This window comes from Microchirus variegatus, assembly GCF_963457635.1.
Source record: "Microchirus variegatus genome assembly, chromosome: 6".
Classification (NCBI taxonomy): Eukaryota; Metazoa; Chordata; class Actinopteri; order Pleuronectiformes; family Soleidae; genus Microchirus; species Microchirus variegatus.
Genome location: NC_139807.1, coordinates 17,585,607 through 17,605,255, shown reverse-complemented (window position 1 = coordinate 17,605,255; position 19,649 = coordinate 17,585,607). Strand labels below are relative to the sequence as shown.

The following is a 19,649-nucleotide window of genomic DNA, read 5'->3' as shown; positions in this document are numbered from 1 at the left end:
TTACATGAAATAATAACTCGTCTTGACTACTTTCTGCCGCACCAATCCTTAAATTTTTATCTTCACTATTTCCAGATTAGTTTGTCCATTTTATATAAGTACTGTACAACGGTCTAAAAGCTCCACTCAGCCTGTTTGAGGATTTAATTCTGACCAAAATCATCTTCTTTTGACTTTGACGTCATCTGGCCAAGAGTGAGGAATTATAACTTCTCAGTCTAAACTCAGCGTCCCCAGAGCAGCTCCAATTCAGTTCCTTTGTCAAATAATTTCAAAAAAATCAACTGTCATCTAGCTGGCTGGGGGGAAAAAAAGCAACAAGTTATATAATACTGAAATGGAAGTACACTGTCGTCATTAAATATAAATCCATGTAACCTAATAAATATATATATATTTACAGAGTGTAGAGTAGTTCATTTCAGGAGAGCGGCTCACACATCTGAACATCTTTGCCAGGTGCAGGATACAAAAATAGGAAAATGAAAAAAACCCCATGCTTTGTCTTGACTGCAGGCCAAAAGAGGATCACGAGGCAGTTGAAGACGATGAAAACCCTCTGAGTTGCACGTACGCACGGCGTAATATAAAGAGGTCAGTAGCATATTCCAGTGTGCAGGTGGGTTTTCAAATGTTGAGTCAGATGTTTCTAATTTGGTTGATTTGCTCCAATGCTTGCTGTTCGAGGACTGTCTAGAAGAATGAAGAATATTCTCCAGGATATGCTCCTGCTGCATGAACACAATGTAAGAACAACAATTTCCAAATATTGTTTGCAAACTTCCATAATCCTTACTTGCTTTCCATCTGATAAAAGTCAACTACTACATCTGCCGGAACATCATCTAACCACCTTTGGCCACCATGGTGTCCCTTGATAAGTAGACCACCCAGTAGACCATGTTAAATGCCCCAAAGGAGACCGGGAAGAGGATCCGTGCATATTTGTCAATTTTGCTGGTTCCGCCCATACCAGCAGTGGTGGGTTGGGAGCATGGCGTCTGCTTCAGCTCCAGCTTGTTCCCCATCATCTGGATGCGCTCCAGCTTGGGGCCCAGCAGATGCTGCAAAGAGGAGGAGGAGGAGGCGGTGGCGGCGGTGGTGGTGGTGGTGTTCTGCTTGCATGGCGTCCCCGCCATCACATCTGGCGTGGAGGCAGCGGCCTGAGGTGCACTCTTCACCAGCTGAGCAGAGGACGACGCCACGCTGAGCAGGCTCTCAGACTTGGGGCTGACGCGGGAGAGGGTGGAGGAGCTCCCGTTGACTCCAGCGGCTAAATGTCGCAGTGGTCGGGCTCTTCCTACGACTGAAATGCTGGTGGTGGACTGGGCTCTCTGTTGACTGCTCGGCTCTTGCTGATAGATATAGTTCATCCGCTTTCTCAGGTTACCGTTGGTATCAGAATTTTGCTGGAACAAAGAATAAACATTAAGATATTTAGAGGAGGTTAGCATAGTGGTTAGCACTCTTTTCCTTTGCAGCAAGAAGACCTGGGTTCAAGCCCCGGTTGGAACAAGGGCCTTCCTGCATGGAGTCTGCATGTTCTCCCAGTGTGTGCATGGGCTTCCTTCAACAGTCCAAAAACATGCAATATGGGGATTAGGATAAAATTGGACATTCTAAATTGTCTCGTGTCTCTATGTGTGGCCCTGTATGGACTGGCGAGCTGTTCAGGGTGTGACCCCACCTATTGCCTTATGTCAGCTGAGATTGGCACAGCACCCCAAGAAAGAGTTTGATGTACTTACAGTTCAAAAAACAAATACGCTCTGGAATTTAACTATTTTTTGTTTTAAAAGAGTTCAATTTAACACTATTCAAGATTGCAAAACTGCTAAATTTATAAACCTAAACTATTTCATTCATTTTATTGGTCCCTTGGGAAAATTCATATTGGCCTCAGCGGCACTAAATAAAGGGAACAGTTGTTTTATAACTCCGAATTTGCAGCATATAGCCATTATATACATTTTTCATTTAACAAAATTGATACTGGCCAATTGCAGTGTCAGACTCAAAAATCCAGTTCTTGTTTGGTTGTTTATATAATCCATGTAAATAAGTAAAAACACTTCTCCAAATTATCATCCATCCATCTTCTATGGCTTTAATCCTCCGCATGAGTGTCACAGGGGCGCTGTGCCAATTTCAGCTGAGGCGGGTACACCCTGGACAGTTCTCCAGTCCATCACAGACACATATACAGACAAACAACCATCCCCTCACGCATCTACAGTCAATTTAGCATTGGTTCTCAAAGTGTGGCCCAATGGCGGCACGCAGAAACATTTCTGGCGGCCCGCAATGAATTACAGTTGATAGTTTTAATCCAGGAGCTACTGAGCTTGTTAAATGTTTATTGGACATTACTGGATACAGACCAATAAGTGTAAACTGTAGAACTGCAATCTGGTCATTAAAATTATTACAAATGGGATTTCTTTCAACTGTCCAGGGTGTACCTCGCCTATCGCCCAATGTCTGCTGAGATAGGCACAGCACACCCCGCGACCCTCTGGTGGAGGATAAAGCGGTAGATAATGGATGGATGGATGGATGGATTTCTTTCAGTTTTTTACTTTGGCGGCCCTCAGTCCAATGTTGGGTTCCTAAACTGACCCTCAGGTATCAAAACTTTGAGAACTCCTGATTTAGAGTATCCAATATGCCTAATCCCCGCACACACAAACTCGCAAACTCCATGCAGAAAGACCCTTGTTCTGATTGGGGCGTGAATCCGGGTCATTTTGCACCCAAGTGCTAACAACTACACCAATGAATATCAAGTGGAAACACTGGTCTGAGTGAGTGAAAAATACTGTTAAACAGAGAATATGAGAAGTGCCAGTCGTAACGACAGTCTCATTCCTCCGTCTGTGTCACGTTTGAAGCAAACAGGAAGTGTTTTCAGACGAGGCAAAGCCAGAACTGTGGTCCCAGTGACATAAACCTTATCATATTGATCTGATTACACTTGCCCTGACACAGATGGCCTTCATCATTCAGCGGACGATAAGAGTGTGTGTGCTTTACAGATGTCACTTACCAAGGATTTCACTCATTTCACACAAGCTTAGGACAGAAAGTAGGTAGCATTGCATTGAGGCGGTAATGCAGTGTAGCGTCAAAGCAGCTTATGCTTTGAGAGTTTATGTTTTCAAGCAGTGAGAGTGTGACACTGGGACTAAGGCATTTACAAGAATAATCCAGCCCTCTTTTTACACTGAAAGGATGCCGCGTTATTGTGACCCATGTGTGTCTGTGTTCCAGTAATTATACATTTTGGGGAGTCCTCAAAACATAACGTAAGTTATTCAGTGATGTATGGTTCGGATGAGGTCGGGGTTAGGTTTACACCTCAGCCTTCGTGTCAAGCCCTTTGGTAAAACTAACAGGACCTGCTCTTTAGGAGAAGAGTATTCTTCTTCTTTTTTTTTTATTTCCCCAGAGCAAGAGCCTTTCTGGAAACCTATACAGATGTACTCGGGCCATGTTGCCGTGGCAACGTACTAATCCACTGAAGTGCTGTTGTCACTATACTGCATTCAGGAATGGATTACACCACACTAGGATTTGGACTGCAGGGAGCAACTTAAAGTAGTTAGTGTAAAACTGACATATGCATTGCTGGGTTATGTCATCTTCAGTGATGACTTCACAGTGAATCTATAGTCTAAATGTAATTCTATGCTATAGTTATAGGTGCTAATGTGCACTTTTTACAATATATATAGAGAGAAATCCTATATCTGTTTGTTATAGAGCAGCCACAAATACAGTGCGACAGCTCCATCACATTCATCATACATAGTTACTAAGTGCTCTAAAATAGCTTCATGGCACAGTCATCAATTCTGATCAAATTTATAAAACAGTTTCTCTGCGGTCTGTGTAATCAGTTTCAGCCAGTGATAGAAAAATCGCTGCAGATTTTTGGTGGATTTCATAAGAAAGAAGGCTCCACAGCAAACACACACCTCGTGGTTAGCCACACACATCTGTAAGGCTGTTTTTAGACCCGTTTGTTTTTGTGTTCACACCTTCACATTAGTCTGTCGTCTGTAAACCAGAGACAACAAATGAGCTCATATTATAGTCAGTGTTATGACTGAACACCAGCTACGTGATCTGAGGTCACAAGAATGTGATTTTTAAAGTGTCAAGGAGCAACGGTAAGAGGCAATTGGAAGCAATTGTGACATGAATAACATGTGAATGATCAATAATGATCAATTAGAATTCTGTGTTTAAATTGTGTGACAGATACAGTATATCAGATTTTGGCACTAAATATTTTTAAACCCTTTTTTTAAAATATCATTTTAAAAACATTTCATAATGTTCTGTTTGTATAATAGTCTGCAATGATGATTTTTGCTATGTTTTGGATTATTGTAGCTCTTGTCAGGCTGTCAGGCCACATACAGTAAGCACATAATAAGGGACACGGTGTGTAAGTGCTCCTTCAAATAAAGCCCTATCAGGTTATTTGCCACAGCCACTTTGAGGGAAACAAGAAAATCACCTGCAGCACTTCCTCTGTGTCCTTGACCTTGACAGGCGTTGTTTGGGGACCAGGGGGACATTTGGCCGGCTTCTTTTTGGCCCGCTCGATCTCCGCTTGGGTGAAGTAGTTTACGGCAGCAAACTCAATTAGGGCAGAGAAGACGAAGGCAAAGCAGACAGCGATGAACCAGTCCATCGCAGTGGCATACGAGACCTTGGGGAGAGAGTGGCGGGCACTGATGCTGAGTGTCGTCATGGTCAGGACGGTGGTTATGCCTGTAATTGTGACAACGAAAAAGCAACAATATCAACCGTATGAACCAAGAAGTGTCTTGTAAAAGTTGGAAATCTCTGTCGGTAAGTCAAAAACAAACACTGTAACCCTAACCCTTAAACACTGTAAAGCAGCTATATATATATATATATATATATATATATCAACATCTTTCGTGTCATCTTTCATCAGACACAATGTGAGTGCAGATCACCTTCAACTTTTTCTATGTCAACGCTAAATAAATGGCATCGCTCCCCAATAGCATATGTTCAATAACCCGTGCACATTACATTCTCATCAGCAATATTCATTAACTGCAGAGTGCTGCGTGATAATGAGACACATACTGTACATTTGTGTCTTTGAAATGGGGGATGTGCAAAAAGAGGCACTTTCTCTCCTCCAACAGTAACTGATGATTTATTTATTTATAAAAAAAAAATGTTTTGGCTACCTTTAGGCAGAACAATTTGTGCCCTTGCTGCTTCAAAGTCCAATATTTTTAGCGCTTTTTTTTTTTGCTCACTCCAGAAATGTCAACTGTAAATGCAGGCAGTTGATAGCAGCAACACTTTTGACCTCTACCCCGTTCGTATTCGTGACCTGTTCAATTATCTGAAAGCTCTGACTTCAGGATGTCCCGTAAACATCGTGTATGTCAGGGTTATGAGTTCACCAGTTTTACCAAACAGCAGGATTAGACACAGCAGAGAATTGTACAAAGCTTCCAGCAGAAGACGACTTGCTGGATTAAATTACAATAAAAGCTTGTGATGTGGTTAAAATAATTCAGACAAGAAAAGAGGGTTAAGATTAGTCTGGCATCTCCAAATGAAGGCTATGAGAGGTATATGAGAATAGGAATGATAACTTTCTGACATTTGTGCTCAACGCTGATAATAAGTAGTGCTTAAGTATTTGGAACTTAAAAACCAAAGAGATTAAAGATGTAAAACTCATCGTGAATTTAGCAACGACATCTGTCCATCACATAAAGCTTTGTAATTTCCTTCTCTTCGACTCTACTGACTGCAATGATTGGTATATGGTAGGTGGCGCCACATGCCAACACATCATTTCAAAACATAAAAATGATTTGCGTTCATTATCAACATTATCCCTGAGTCTCTGTGACATATTAGGAGGATTTTATGGCCAGTTTTTTAGATTTATTACATAATGCACCTTTAAACAAGCATATAGCTAAAAAAGTATGTTGTCTTTGTTTTACTATTGGTGCACGGATAGGAATACAACTCGGAGTTTAAGAACCTAATTGAATGAGTCTCATATACAGTCCGTCTTAGAAAGTACTGCCATGTTTCATTCATTCATTTGTTCATGTGTAACCAAGACTGGGTGCAGTTAAATAAACCTGAAACAGGTCACGTCTGGTTCCTCCAAAAACGTTAAAGTATACATTCAGTATGTCTGTAACTCGTCTTTCATCCTTGCTAATATTAACCAGTAGCAATAATGTGATTTGCAGAAAGTCCCCTTTACATTGGAGATCTGGAACAATCCACGCTGCCGAGTCCTTGCCCAACATAAATCCATCCCCTCTGCCCCGGACGTGACCGCCATATAATTACATGTCAATCAAAAGCAGCTGGATGACATTGATAGGTGAACTGTGGCTCGAGGCCACAGACTGAGGACATTAACCTCTAATACATAACTGGTATAAAAAAAGATGAAAAACGAGGAGATTGATGGATATTGGAAATATGCATAATATTTCTCCTTTTGTTCCTCTCTTCTTCCAAACTGTGCAACTAAAGGTCTTAATGGTGCAGATCGGTGAAAAAGGTGTGTCAATGATGCCTGGCAACACCAAATGTGAGGATATCTGCATTATTATCTTTGGTTGCCTGAGGTTTTTTTTTCTTTCTTTTTTTTAATTGGGCTGATCAATGTGTCAATGTTCAGAGATTCATCAAAGGTCTCTACACAGTATCAGAAATGCAGGATCGTTGTTGTATCTGTGCACTCCGAACAAGCGAGGTAAATAAGGAGAGGTTTCGCCAGTTTCTCAAATGTTTGTGATATTACAACTCCTGCACAGGTGATGCAAGGGTGTAAGAGACACCGCATGGCAATGCTGGGTTAGTGACTTCACCACAGTTTAAATATCCCAGATACACCCGTTAATATCAGAGTGAAATAGGCTTGAATGAATAAGAATGCGTCATCAATGCAAACTACAAGTGTAACGTGAAAGATTGCAGTGTGAATGAACCTATACTTGCTTATACAGTGAAGTTGATTTGTGGACAAAAGCAAACACACTTTTCCTTTTTCCTCATAAAAAAAGATGTGAGAAATGGTGAAAGAGACATTGCACTGAGTTACATAAGCCAGGTCCACGAGTGACATCATAATGCTTGCGCTACATAACGCTGTTTACCTTGAAAACTTACAGTGACAAAATGACACTTTTTTGAAAGTGGTGAGCTCAGCTTTTGTTCTGCAAACAGGTAGCCTACAGGATGTAACTATACAATCAACATCCACTGCATTAATTAGGGTGCTTTAGAAAAAAGAGCCACAGAAGCTGTTTTCCTGCTGCTCCCAGTCTTTCTGCTAAGCTCATCACCTCCCAGCTCCATTTATGTACAATCTTCTCATCTAACTTTTACAAGAGGAATGAATGAGAAACATTTTGGTAAAAACAAGGTCAGGCATCTCCATCATGCGTGACCTCACTTTGTGATCACCTCCACCAATGCACATATGAAGTAGGTCTATAGTTCTTTTTGACCCAGTCACACAATTTACCCCTACTCTCTACACAATGTCCCTACTCTCTCACCTTGTCCGTCTTTGATTCACTGTCTGTTCTAAATAAAGGTAAAATTGTGTATGTTTTCAGGAAGAGTGAAATGTTGTTTGTCTCTATGTGTCCCTGTGATGGACTGGCGACCTGTCCAGGGTGTACCCCACACTTTTGCCCTATGTCAGCTGAGATTGGCACCAGCGCACCCTGCGACCCTCAAGTGGAGGATAAAGCGGTAGGAAGAGTATCTTCCAAGAGCATCTTCTGTCCTTACCCCTACCCCTACCCCCTCCCCTGCATCTCTTTCTGCACTTGCATCCACCCTGGCACTCTCACCCTCTATCAGTCCACTGGTCTTAGCGAGGGTTCTTTCCAAGACTTCTTGCTTATTCCTCTCTTGTAATTCGCTTTGGATCAAAGTGTTTGCAAAATACTTAATGTTAAAGGTGAAGTAAGTAGTTTATAGTGCCATCTAGAGGAGAGGCTGAAATTTACAACAAAGAACTGCTCCTCTGCTCACCCCCTCCCTTCCCTGAGCGCTACGGTATCCTCAGCTGGTCAAATGTCGTCCTCGTCGTCTTTCTCCGTGTCAGCAGATGAGGTTCGTGAGGCGAGGGAGAGGGCGAGCTACTGCGGCCGTAGCAGACGAAGCGGAGAGAGAGGAGGCGGGACTTCCGCTACAAGTAAAGCGACGCTTGATTTGTTCTCTCGCGTTTGTCCTTACAGGCTCCGGAAGAAACATGGCGTCTCGCTGCTAACAGTGGCTATGCAACCACGGCCCGCGACCATGTTATTTTACATGACTTTTTGAAACACTACGAAAATGAAACAAAAACTATTATACAGCGACTAGACAATGCAGGAGCACATAATATGTATAAAAAAGTGGATTTTGGGTTATATAAACCCATAAATATTACACAGTGTCCCTTTAAGTATGTTCTGGTTATTGTTAAGGTATAAGGGATAAGGATTTGTTCAGGTTGTTCACAGTGGCTGGAGGTCAAAGCTGTGTCCTAATAAGCTGCGCAAAAACTGTGCTTGCTTTTACTCTGACCTCTCCATCTGAATCTCCAAATATAATCCTCCCTCCTGTTTGTCTTCCCCGACAAACTGACAACAGGACACAGTGGTCAAGTCTCTGAGGCAGAACGTGTCTCTGACGGGACTAGGGAAAGAAATCCAAACAGAGATCAACCCTCCATCCACTTCTAGCCAATCTCAGCCACCACAGACACACAAACGCACACACTCGCATGTCACACGCAGCTGATAAGAGCAGGAATCCGCTGCCTCACACGCTCTATACAGACGACAACAATAGCTGTGCTGCTGTGAATTCTCTGTTCTGATGGGCAGTTGATGGCGGGGGCAGTGCAGCTGCTCTGGCCCCAGCAGGACAGCAGCACTGATCCTCCAGCGCTTTATTACACTGCACCATGCAAGTCCGTCATTGTTGAACTTGTACACCTGGTCACACAGGGCTGCTCTGCTCTGCTCTGCTCTGCTCTGTTCACCAAAACACAAACTGTGCAGTCCACAGTAAATGCACACGCTGTGTCTTGAAACCCAGAATTCGGAGCTGCCCTGGATTCAAGCAGAGTGTCCCGAGAGCCTTTCAAACATCTCCGAAACACTTAAATATCACAGTTTTCAACTGCGTCCCACTTTTAGCCACGATCACAATATCCGATACACTTTTATTTTCCCAAACCAGTTTTTAAAAAAACACAGGGAGAATATATGTGTTTTAATATTTGTGTAGAAATGTTAATATAACAGACCAGAATATTTCTGGATCACAGTTTGGGAGGTTTGACAATATGGTCACACTTTACTGTCACATGCACGCTGAATGGAAACAGGTGACATTGAAGTGACAACCATTAGTGTGATTGGTACAGTCACCTTTAGTGATTCTGCAAGCTGTCACTGTTTGACCAAACACTGCTGTCAGCCAGAAACAGATTTGAGAGAAGTGTTTGAGAGTTGAGATTTCTCACCGCAGAGAAAAACCAGACAAACTTATTTGCAGCTTTTAATTGATCTATAACCCTTTTCAGTATGAAGAACGGCATAAACAGCAACCCATCTGTCAAAGTAATGGGGCATAACTGTGATTAGTAAATTCTCCACCCTCTTATTGGGGAAAAAAAAGCAATCGTGTTTTTTTTTTATTTACTGCCACAAAATGCTGCTAAAACAATAAAGGCACGGTTATTTTTACAGGCTTCTGTTTAAAATGTAGACATTATTTAAGAATTGAAATATTGTTTTTCAGGCATAAACTCATTATCTGAAAAACAAAAAAGTCAATACAATTAACACAGGACAATTTATATGACAGAGCTTATTTTACCCTATGTAAATAAGAAGCTCTTATTGACCTTTTTATATTTTCCCATCCTGTACTATAATTTATATATAACATTTATTGTATAATCCAAAGTGTTTGCAGACCCTTTATTTGGTCAATTTCCCTGACCGTAAAAACTCTGGATTTGCTTCTCCTGTTCATCAAATTACAGCATCTTCCACTTTCACACAATGATCAAACAGCGTGGACTTGCACAGTGCTGTGTTTGGGTGCATGCATCAGAAAGGTATACGATGAGTGAGGTTCACACTACGTACCAAAGACAGTGCGCGCCGGCACTGATTCTTTATTGATCCAGAAGGACACTTGGGAGAGGATTACTGTCATTATGCAGGGGATATATGTCTGAATCATGAAGTAGCCCATTTTACGTTTCAAGTGGAAGTAGACCGTCATCACCACATATTCACCTGGAGGAGGAAGAGACATGGGATTTATTAACAATGAATTTAAAGCTGACATGTTCCAGTAAACACAGCTCAAAACCAATGTCACATTTGATTTTATTTTTTATTTTTTATTTTTTTTTAATATATATCCTTCCTTTACTTTATAAAACGCCCGTCCAATGGCACTAAAAGGGTCAGATGCCACTGGTTGCACCTGTCTGCTGCTAAAACCTTTTTTTCCTCTGATCCTTCAGTATTAATGTGATATTTACAGTGTTTGGTTTCGATCTCATGTCTGCAGGAGTCAAAGCATCCTCATTAAGTTTTTAATGTTTTTACCGTTTTAACCTATTATACGGTTGCTAAGGATATTCAATAATAAAAAAAAGACCTTCTTGTTTCATGACATCAGGATGTAGTGTGGCATCAATTGTTGTCTTGTTTGGTTCCTCTTTGTATTTGTGCAGCAAACCACAAAGAGTAGTGAAAAATACACACAACAAAATGAATAAATAAATAAAAGAAAACACACTGGCTAAATAGTACCAACAGATATTTATTTCATAGAGGGTTTATCCCTGAGGATCTAGCAGAGACAGGTAAAGTAGAATACTTCATTGAAAGGTGACCAATGTGAAACCAAGACCAAGAGTTACCCAGTGTTGTAATGTAACAAAGTACCAATACTTAATTACTGCACTGTACTTTACTTTGTTATTTATATTTCTAACAACTTGTACTTTACTCCACAACATTTCCTCTAACTATCTCTGTTACTTGTTACTACCAAATAAAACCAGAAGAAGAAGAGTTGGTATTATGGTCTTTATTTATATAGAGCTTTTCTAGTCTTGATTAACTGCTTTAACACTACAGTTTTGCCATTCGCCCATTCACACGATTCAATAAAGGGTTTGGATTAGTGTCTTGCTCAAGGACACATATAGACGAGCAGAGCCAGGAATTGAACCTGCAACCATCCAGTTGAACGACAACAAGCCCTACCACTGAGCTTCCATAGCTCAATCATTGTTCTTCAACTTTTTAAAACTAAAGTGCATTTTATATCAGAAAATTATGTATTGATAGCAAAGTACATTAACTGTCATATACTTTAAGACTTTTACTTAAGTAATATTATTTTATTTTTATTTATTTTTTTAAGTGACTTCAGCTTCTACCAAAGTCATTTTCTGGTAAGATACTTATACTCAAGTATCTCCTTAAGGTACTTTATAAAAGACTGGTTGGTGCTACCTTAAAAACAATGATTTTTATGGATTTAGACAGGGTTGAAAATGTTGTAATTTATATATATTTAATGTATACAAATATGACATAATATATATGTTGTTAGTTGTTTTATTTCTCAATTTAGTTCCTTTTTCTCTGTGTTGTGTTTATGTCTCTGTGCAGCACCTTAAATCTACCTCAGTTTATGAAATTATAAATGAAAATTCCTTGGCTCGCCTCACCAGGTTTGACAGGCTGTAATACACACACAGACGTTTGCTTTCAACAGCAGAGAGCAGATTTAACATTCTGTAGTAACACAAAAAAAGTGAAAGACTTCATTTCATCACATCACTTCAGCAGCCGTTTCACAGGAAGCTGGTGACAGGACGAGCACGACTTACCAGTGATGGACTTAATGGTTTCACTGGAGACCGTCTGGCCAATAAGATCGTACTGAACGAGGCTGGAGGACTCGGGTGGAACCTCCACTGAGTGCTCGGGCCCTTTGGTCCAAGTATAGATCATCTCTGTTTTAGGATAAGCATCTGTGGGCAGACAGCACAGCAGCACCAGTGTGAGTCACTGACAGTCAGGTGAACTCGCACGTGCTGTTACAAGAGCGTGAACATTCACATACAGTAAATACATGCGTAAGTATGTTTTCAGTTGCATACAGTACATTTATAAGTTTGATATAGTTTTCTCACCACATTTCCTCTTCCTTCACCTAATTTTACAATTGACATATCTTTTAATTTCCTTTTCTGTTTCCATATGTAATACAGTTACGATTTTGCACAAGATAAATAAAAGGACTAAAAATACCGTTATTATTTCCATTGTCTGCCTAGCTTTTGTATTTGCTAAAATGAAAGGTGTCACTCATAATGAAAAACTGTCAACTGTTCATACTGTTTGTGAAGGCTCTCAGTCGTCCAGGTCTTCAGTGAAGATAATGTCAGCCCTCCTACTCTTCACTGAGGGTTTTTTTTTGTCTTTCAAATCATTGTTTTGTTTTGTTTTGTTGTTTACAACCCACAACTTCAATGTTTCCACTCAGTCTCACATGCTTTCTCCACTGTCATGTCACAAGAGCCAACCCCGCTCTGACATTCATTTGTCAACCACTTGGCCTGTGCCATTTTAGCTTTACTTAGAAACAGAAGAGACCATATTTGGATTAAAGCGTGGAGGTGGAGAAGAAGAGAGGGAGGGAATCTTACTGAGAGCAACAGGATCAGCAGATCACACTGTCAATCACACCATGACCACGCCCCTTAAGCATAGGTTACTTTTCTCTCAATGGACCACAACTTAGTAAATGGACACAATGCTGTATTGAAGTAGACCTGAAACTACTATGTGAGATCATAAACTCTTAAAAACATGATCAGTTTTCACCAACTTCAGCCTCTCTCAAAATAAAATAAGCAGCTCTACCTGGAATTTATAAACCTGCTAAAAAAAAAAAAGTGGGTTAACACCATTCTCATTGCCAGTGGTTGTGTCTGCCCTCTGTTTTTGTTTTGTGTTTGCGCTTGTATCACCCATGTGTAAAATGTAATGTCACAAACACATTGGAAACATCCATCCACCTGCAGAGTGGCCACTTGTGAAAATCCCAGCTGACACAGGGATAAAGGGTGAGGTACACCCTGAGTAGGTCACCAGTCCATCACAGAGCATAGAGACAAACATCCATCTACTCACACACTCGCCTACCAACAATTTAGACTGTTCAATGTAACCTCTGCATGTTTTTGGAGGAAACTGGAGAACCAAGAGAAAACCCACACATGGAGAACATGCAAACTCCACACAAAAAGACGGGCTCAGCAACCCTCAGTGCTAGCCACTGTGTGGCCCCGCCTCGGAAACAAAATGAGGAAGAAGAAATGAACATGCTAATTCCCACTAATCAGAGCCAAAAATCTGAGTATATTGCAGAGTTAGTGCAGATGATGTCCATTATTTGTGAATCGTTTAAGTACACTACCCAATCGGGGGACCCTGAGACATTGTTCGTAAATAATTCGTAAACAGGTTGCGTGAAACTTGAAACTTGAGAGAAAATATTGACCCTGGGCATCAAATTGAACAACAGAATCTGGGCTTTTTTAAATGTGACAAACACAGCTCAAATAACACTAAATTACATTACATATCAAACTTCGCACAGAACCACTGCTTCAACCCACTAGCCGCATTTCTGGATCTAACGTTCTGGTACTTTGTCCAAAACACACCTATGGTTCAAATGAAAGCTGAGACTCCGCTGTTTCTGACAGAATACAAAGCAGTCAACGACAAAGCATTATGGAGATACGCTGCTTCTCATTGGCTAACAAAGCTGTCAATCAAAATTTCGAGATGACAGCGCCCTTCTATTGGCTGTAAGGAAGCCACAGAGGTGTCAATCATTTATATAGACCCATCCCTCGCTGAGTTAAAGGCCAATAAAGAGAGAGACAGCTCATTCGAGCCATCTGGTGTTTGTTTTTGGAATGGAAAATACTGGGAAAAACAAGGAAAATACAATCATGCAGGAACTTTGAATCAAAGCCATAAACTGTTTTATCGAACACTAGTGATATAAAAGTGAAAAAAGTAGTTTGATAGATGAAAAAATACAAATGGCACAGATGTTTCTAAAATGTGACAAAGGAGACCTCACCTGTACTTTTTGCACTAAAACCTCTCTAATTTTGTTCTGCTTCACTTGATCAAAGTCAAACTTTGCAGAGATGATGCTCACATATTGTACTTTGATTTGATTGGTTTATAACTGCAGCTGCAACATTCCAAAGAGATTCTCATCCTGAATTATTTAAAAAAAATGTGTGTGCCATCTTCATTTACTCTTCACCAGTAACACTGCACTGATATTTACACATCTTAGCAAATCCCACAAGTGTTCCATTTGCTATGACACATAAAGTATTCAAATAGACCTTGTGGTTGCAGAGGTATACTCATTTCATTATGAGTGTGCAATTTTCGAGCAGAGAGCCTTAAAGGGCACTTTAACACTAAAACACACAAATCAGATGCTAAATCCAGACTCCTTATCCTTTGTTTGTTTGTCAGTATGAGCGACACTTTCCACATTAGGTATTGTTATTTTTCAGTTCAGTTGTTTATTTCGGCTTAGATTATATTGTATGTGAAGCTTTTTTAAGCCTCAATCATTCCTGTTCATTGTTTCTCTGAATTCTTGGCCAGATTAGAAAAAAAAAAAAAAAAAAAGTCTCATCACTGGATAATAAAAACTCTCCACAGTCTAATTAATTTTAAGGCTCTCAGCACTTTTAAGGCAGTTTGACCCATCACCTCTTTTCAAACATGGGGAACTCTGCAGTAATTAATTTACTTTTCTGCAAGGAAAATAAAACAGAAGTGCAGGATGTACAGACTTTATTATTATAGTTGAATTGCCAGCAAGGATCTTTCATCATAAAACGGGAAACTGGCAACGACCGTCTTATATCTTAGGTTTGCTCATGAAAAGAAATATAAGACAACCAATCCACTCTTCAGACCGATGCAGTCAGTTTCATTGTGCTTGCATCTCAGCAGTGTAAATCGTAAGAAGTCCATATTTCCTGCGTCTTGTGTTCCCTGCCGAGGTTGACCGGTCTGTGGGGGCACAACAAAAATGCCAGTTGTCTGAGCTCAGGGACTCCACATCAGCTGCATAGTGACTGCGCTGCCAAAATGAAATGACTCTGGTGTGTCGTGGAGTGAAACACCGTGCTTGTGCAGTCCAGAGTCCAGATGGAGAAACAGGGAAGGAGATGGAGAGAGGGGAAGGAGATGAGTGATGAAGACAAAAATGAAGGCAGGGCAGACAGCTAAGGAATTAGCGCACACACTCAGAGAGAGAGAGAGGGAGCTATGGAAAACAGTGGCATAGGTCTGTAATATCCTGAGGCAGAGGAAGGAATTCTGACCTTTCCTTTGCTTCAGGCCACATCAGATCCATGGTGGCTTCCTCCTGACTGGAGGCTCACTGTAACAGAGCATGATGGTGAAAGGAGGAGCACGAGGAGGGGGAGAAGGATGACAATCACTGAGAGATGTGAATTTGTCCTCTGCAATGTCACCGATGGCAGATTGGGCGGGTGTAAAGGCAAAACTCGTCGCCTCTTCCTTTCCCTCTCCCTCGCAGATGTAATCATCACTTCACTGCTCTTCTCTGATAAGATGGAGACGCTCTATTTGCGAGACTCCTTCATCCGAGATAATTTTTTCTGCTGACCAGGAGGCCTAAACACTCTCAACTCTGATGCTGAGTTAGGGCCCTATTGTTCACAATGAAGAATGGAATGCTTCATTATTTAGTATTAGCATTCAGTCACTTTGTGTCTGACAGTGCTCATTTCCTCAGCGGATCCTTTTCGGCACAGATTACAGCTCAGAGTCATGTGACAAAGCTTTTTTTTTCTGTTTTCTGACAAATATCTTGTTTAACTTTTGTTTAAAACTCTAGAATCAGTTGAGGGAGACCCTCATTTTCAATGATAACAAGTATGAACAAAGACAACAAGCAAACAGATAAAATCACAAATATGCAAAACAACACATGGTGTCATTTAAAGCAATTGCAGGCCTTGAATGGACAGTTGATGGCTAAAATTAAGATAATTATATTGAGATCATACTGAAGGAGATTCCAAGATATTTCTACACTGACACCAAAAGCCCTTTTTCCAAATTTAGTCCAAGTGAGAAGAACCTGAATGACCACAGTCAGTCATCATGATGGGTAAAACAATAACTGCTACTCCTCTCTGTGATGTTTGATCAAGGACAAAATTGTTACACACAAACAGATTAAAGCTGCAGTGTGCGAGTTTTAAATTCGTTCAAATCATTGTCAAATGAGTTCATATAATGCAGCTCCACATGACTCTGTCTGTGTTTCTCAGTAGAGCAGTACTTTTTATGTGTGTGTGTGTCTGTGGCAACATTCCTTCTCTGCACACAGAGAGTGATGCGTTTTGCATAAAAGCTGCGCTAGAAAAGCAGGACGGTGAGACTGAAGCAAAGGTTTGGAATATGAATCTGGAGGAGTCCTTTCAGAGAGCTCTGCAGGCTCGGCTGAGGAGTAGGGACAGTCTGATGTCTCTGCTGGCTGAAAACTCCAAAAAGCATCGCCAAAAAAAAATCTCCTAGTCCTCATAGTCCTGACTTTTGCAAACAGCCTCTGTGTGTGTGTGTTTGCTTATGTGTGCATGTGTGTGTGTGTATTTTCAAAGCTAGACACAGAAGCGCCAACTCTGTCACTCACTGCAGATGCTCAATTAAAGTGTGTTTTTACTCCTAACTCATTCCGTGCACTTCTCACTGTAACAAAGCCAGCAGTGTTTTGATGTATGAAGTTACACAGTGGAGCTTTAAATACTGGGAAAAACATTGGAAAAAAAGCTTGCCACTTTTGTTTTTGACTCACAAGTCCCCACAACACGAGTCATAACTAGACCGCACACATACATACACTCTCACATCCACGCTGGCACAACTTACAGCTTCCAAATTTGAGGGGACATGCGTGTCCGTCCATGGGGAAGTTCACCAGCTTCATGGGACACTCAGCATTGATAGTCAACCTGCGTGGGGAAAGAGAAAAGTCACTAACATTAATATTCATCATTGATTTCTGCAAAAATGGTGGACCAGAGTTTGGGTAAAATGTGTCACTGCTGCTCCAAAAGATGGCACACTGGCATGAGTGTATACAAATATTAGTGATACTCAAAAGGGCTAGGGATTTACTTTTGTCTAAAAAAGCAACGGGGCTGTTAATTGACTGCCTTAGTTGGATTTAAGGTTTGGCTTTCTCTGCTCTGCCTTCTTACTGTTTACACTGTTCGCCTGGCTCAGATTCCAAAGGAAATCTGCCTGCCTGCTTTAAATTAAAACACAGTCTGTCTTCTCTCCTCTCTCCTGTTATAATGAGCACAAAAACCTGCAATGTAGAATACTGAATTTATGCACAGTCCATTCTTTCATCATAAATTGGAATATCAAATTCATACGGAAGAAAATAGACACACAACAATCTGATAAAGTTGAAGTTCAATACAACTAATCAGGTGTTTTATGCAAATTAACTGTAAACACATGGAGATAAATATCCAGTAGTACCTCATGGTGTAGAGGATGGTGCCATTCTTCATGATGCGGAAGAGCTTGTTAGGAGCTGTCATGTTGTGAGCCACTGACTTCTTGCCATTCCTGAAGAACGTGTCGGGAGTCCACACCTTCGTCACCATCAGGTTGTTCAGCCTTAAAATCTCGATGGGGCCTTCATACATCAGCCTCTGGTCCACCCATGTCTGCCGAAAGAACACGTCCATTGTGTACTCCTAAGACAGAGGAGGTGGGGAGTATACATACAAAGTAGAATGTTAACTTCCCTGCGGAAGAGCATGTAACTCCCTGTCTTTAAAGATGGGATGTTGTCTGCATGTTCTGCAATAAACACATGTGGCTGCATGTTAAGTGATAATAGAACACATTTTAAAAGTATAAAAGATATAGAACATGAGTACATACCATTTCCACATCTGAAACAGGCCCAAAACTCGTCACATAAATATCGGTCTTGACCTCAGTCACAGGACCTATTGAGTCAAAGAATAATAATTATTATTAATAATAATAATAATAATAATAATAATAATAATAAAAAAAACATATATCACATTTCTTCCCACTTTTCGTTTAAATCCACCCTTGTCCCAGTTGAGTTACTCATATTTAACACTTTATAAGCCTGAAGACATAGTGTGTTCATACAGGCACTAATGGGAAAAAACTGTTTAAAATATGTAAAAACATTTATTTAGTTTAATTTTCTTTTCTTTCGTACTGATGAAATGAATGTCAGTGCTGGGTTTAAGCAACGCTACAGTGCATCATAATCTGCTGATACGCTGTTTTTTTTGTGCACGTAAAAGCATGTGATGCAGCTTGATGGCTGCAGACGTGGTGTGAGAAAACCAAAAATCCGCACTTTTACCACTTGAACTGTGGATCATTAAAAGCGTCTGTTATGTAACTTCATTCGCTGAAACGTGCGAGCCTCACTCCAGAAGGTAGAAAGTGACGGGCTTATACACCCGGATCAGAAACACGGTTTAACATCATCAGTACTTAAACATGTATTATGGTGCATGATGTAAGTCACTCACACACACACACACACACACACACGCGCGCGCGGTGGGTGGATTATAATAATGTTGCTGTAATGTTCCTTCAAGGACATTGCGCAATGTCTGTTGCAGGAATAATAATATCAAAAATGTGGGGATTTTTTTTTACAATGGATTTTAAATTATAAAACATGTATTTTTACATATTTAAATAATTACATTTAAAGAAGAGTGAGCTCACACATTATAACAATGTTAAACAAAAGTTTCACCACCTTCATTGCACTTAATATGATGTTCACCATCATATAAAAAGTTGAAAAATACTTTCACTTCTGCACACAAACCTCCGAATCCGGGTCGCAGCCTGTTGTCGTATCCGTCCAGAAGTCGGTCTAAAATGCGGGTAAAATTCGCCGGATAGAGCCTTTCATCCTTCCGTGTCTGACCAGAGGTTTTCTTTACACTAGAAGAAGGAGGAAAAGATTGAGGAGAGCAGGAAAGAAAAAGAAAAAAAAAACGACAAAAACCTCGTAATTGATCCAGGCGCGAGGTTTTTCACTTCAGCACCACGGACAGCGACCGTGCGCGGACTCACCAAGTGGCCACACAGAAAAAGTAGAGGAGGGTCCGAATGAGAGCAGGACACATCGCTGTCACCATCTCCTTCTTGGCAGAAACCATCTTTGCATGCCATACTTTAAGCCTCTTCACATCTCACCACCACAGATGTCTGCGTGTGTCCCGGGGAAGAGGAGAAGGAGGAGGGAGGGAGACTCCAGCGACACCGGGGGCAGAGCGGAGAGCGCGGAGAGGAGGCAAGTTGAGAAATAGTCTCTCTGCTTATCACGCAGTCTCTCTGCCAGACGCTCGACGCACGCACACGCACGCACATTTACCCCCCAGCCCCGGTCACCTCTCCTCCAGA

The 19,649-nt window shown here is 40.9% G+C and overlaps 1 protein-coding gene across 1 annotated transcript; it reads right to left on the bottom strand.

Annotated features, from left to right (window-relative positions):
- Positions 1-845: 845 nt before the first annotated feature.
- gabra4 (gamma-aminobutyric acid type A receptor subunit alpha4) lies at positions 846-19,414 on the bottom strand (the record flags this gene model as incomplete). Its single annotated transcript, XM_083891091.1, has 9 exons — positions 19,320-19,414; positions 19,069-19,187; positions 18,120-18,187; positions 17,709-17,929; positions 17,088-17,170; positions 11,963-12,106; positions 10,194-10,346; positions 4,526-4,782; positions 846-1,409 (listed from the first exon to the last, which is right to left on the bottom strand). Exons 1-9 carry the CDS (start codon positions 19,403-19,405, stop codon positions 846-848), a joined length of 1,695 nt encoding a protein of 564 aa, XP_083747217.1. The 5' UTR covers positions 19,406-19,414.
- Positions 19,415-19,649: the final 235 nt, after the last annotated feature.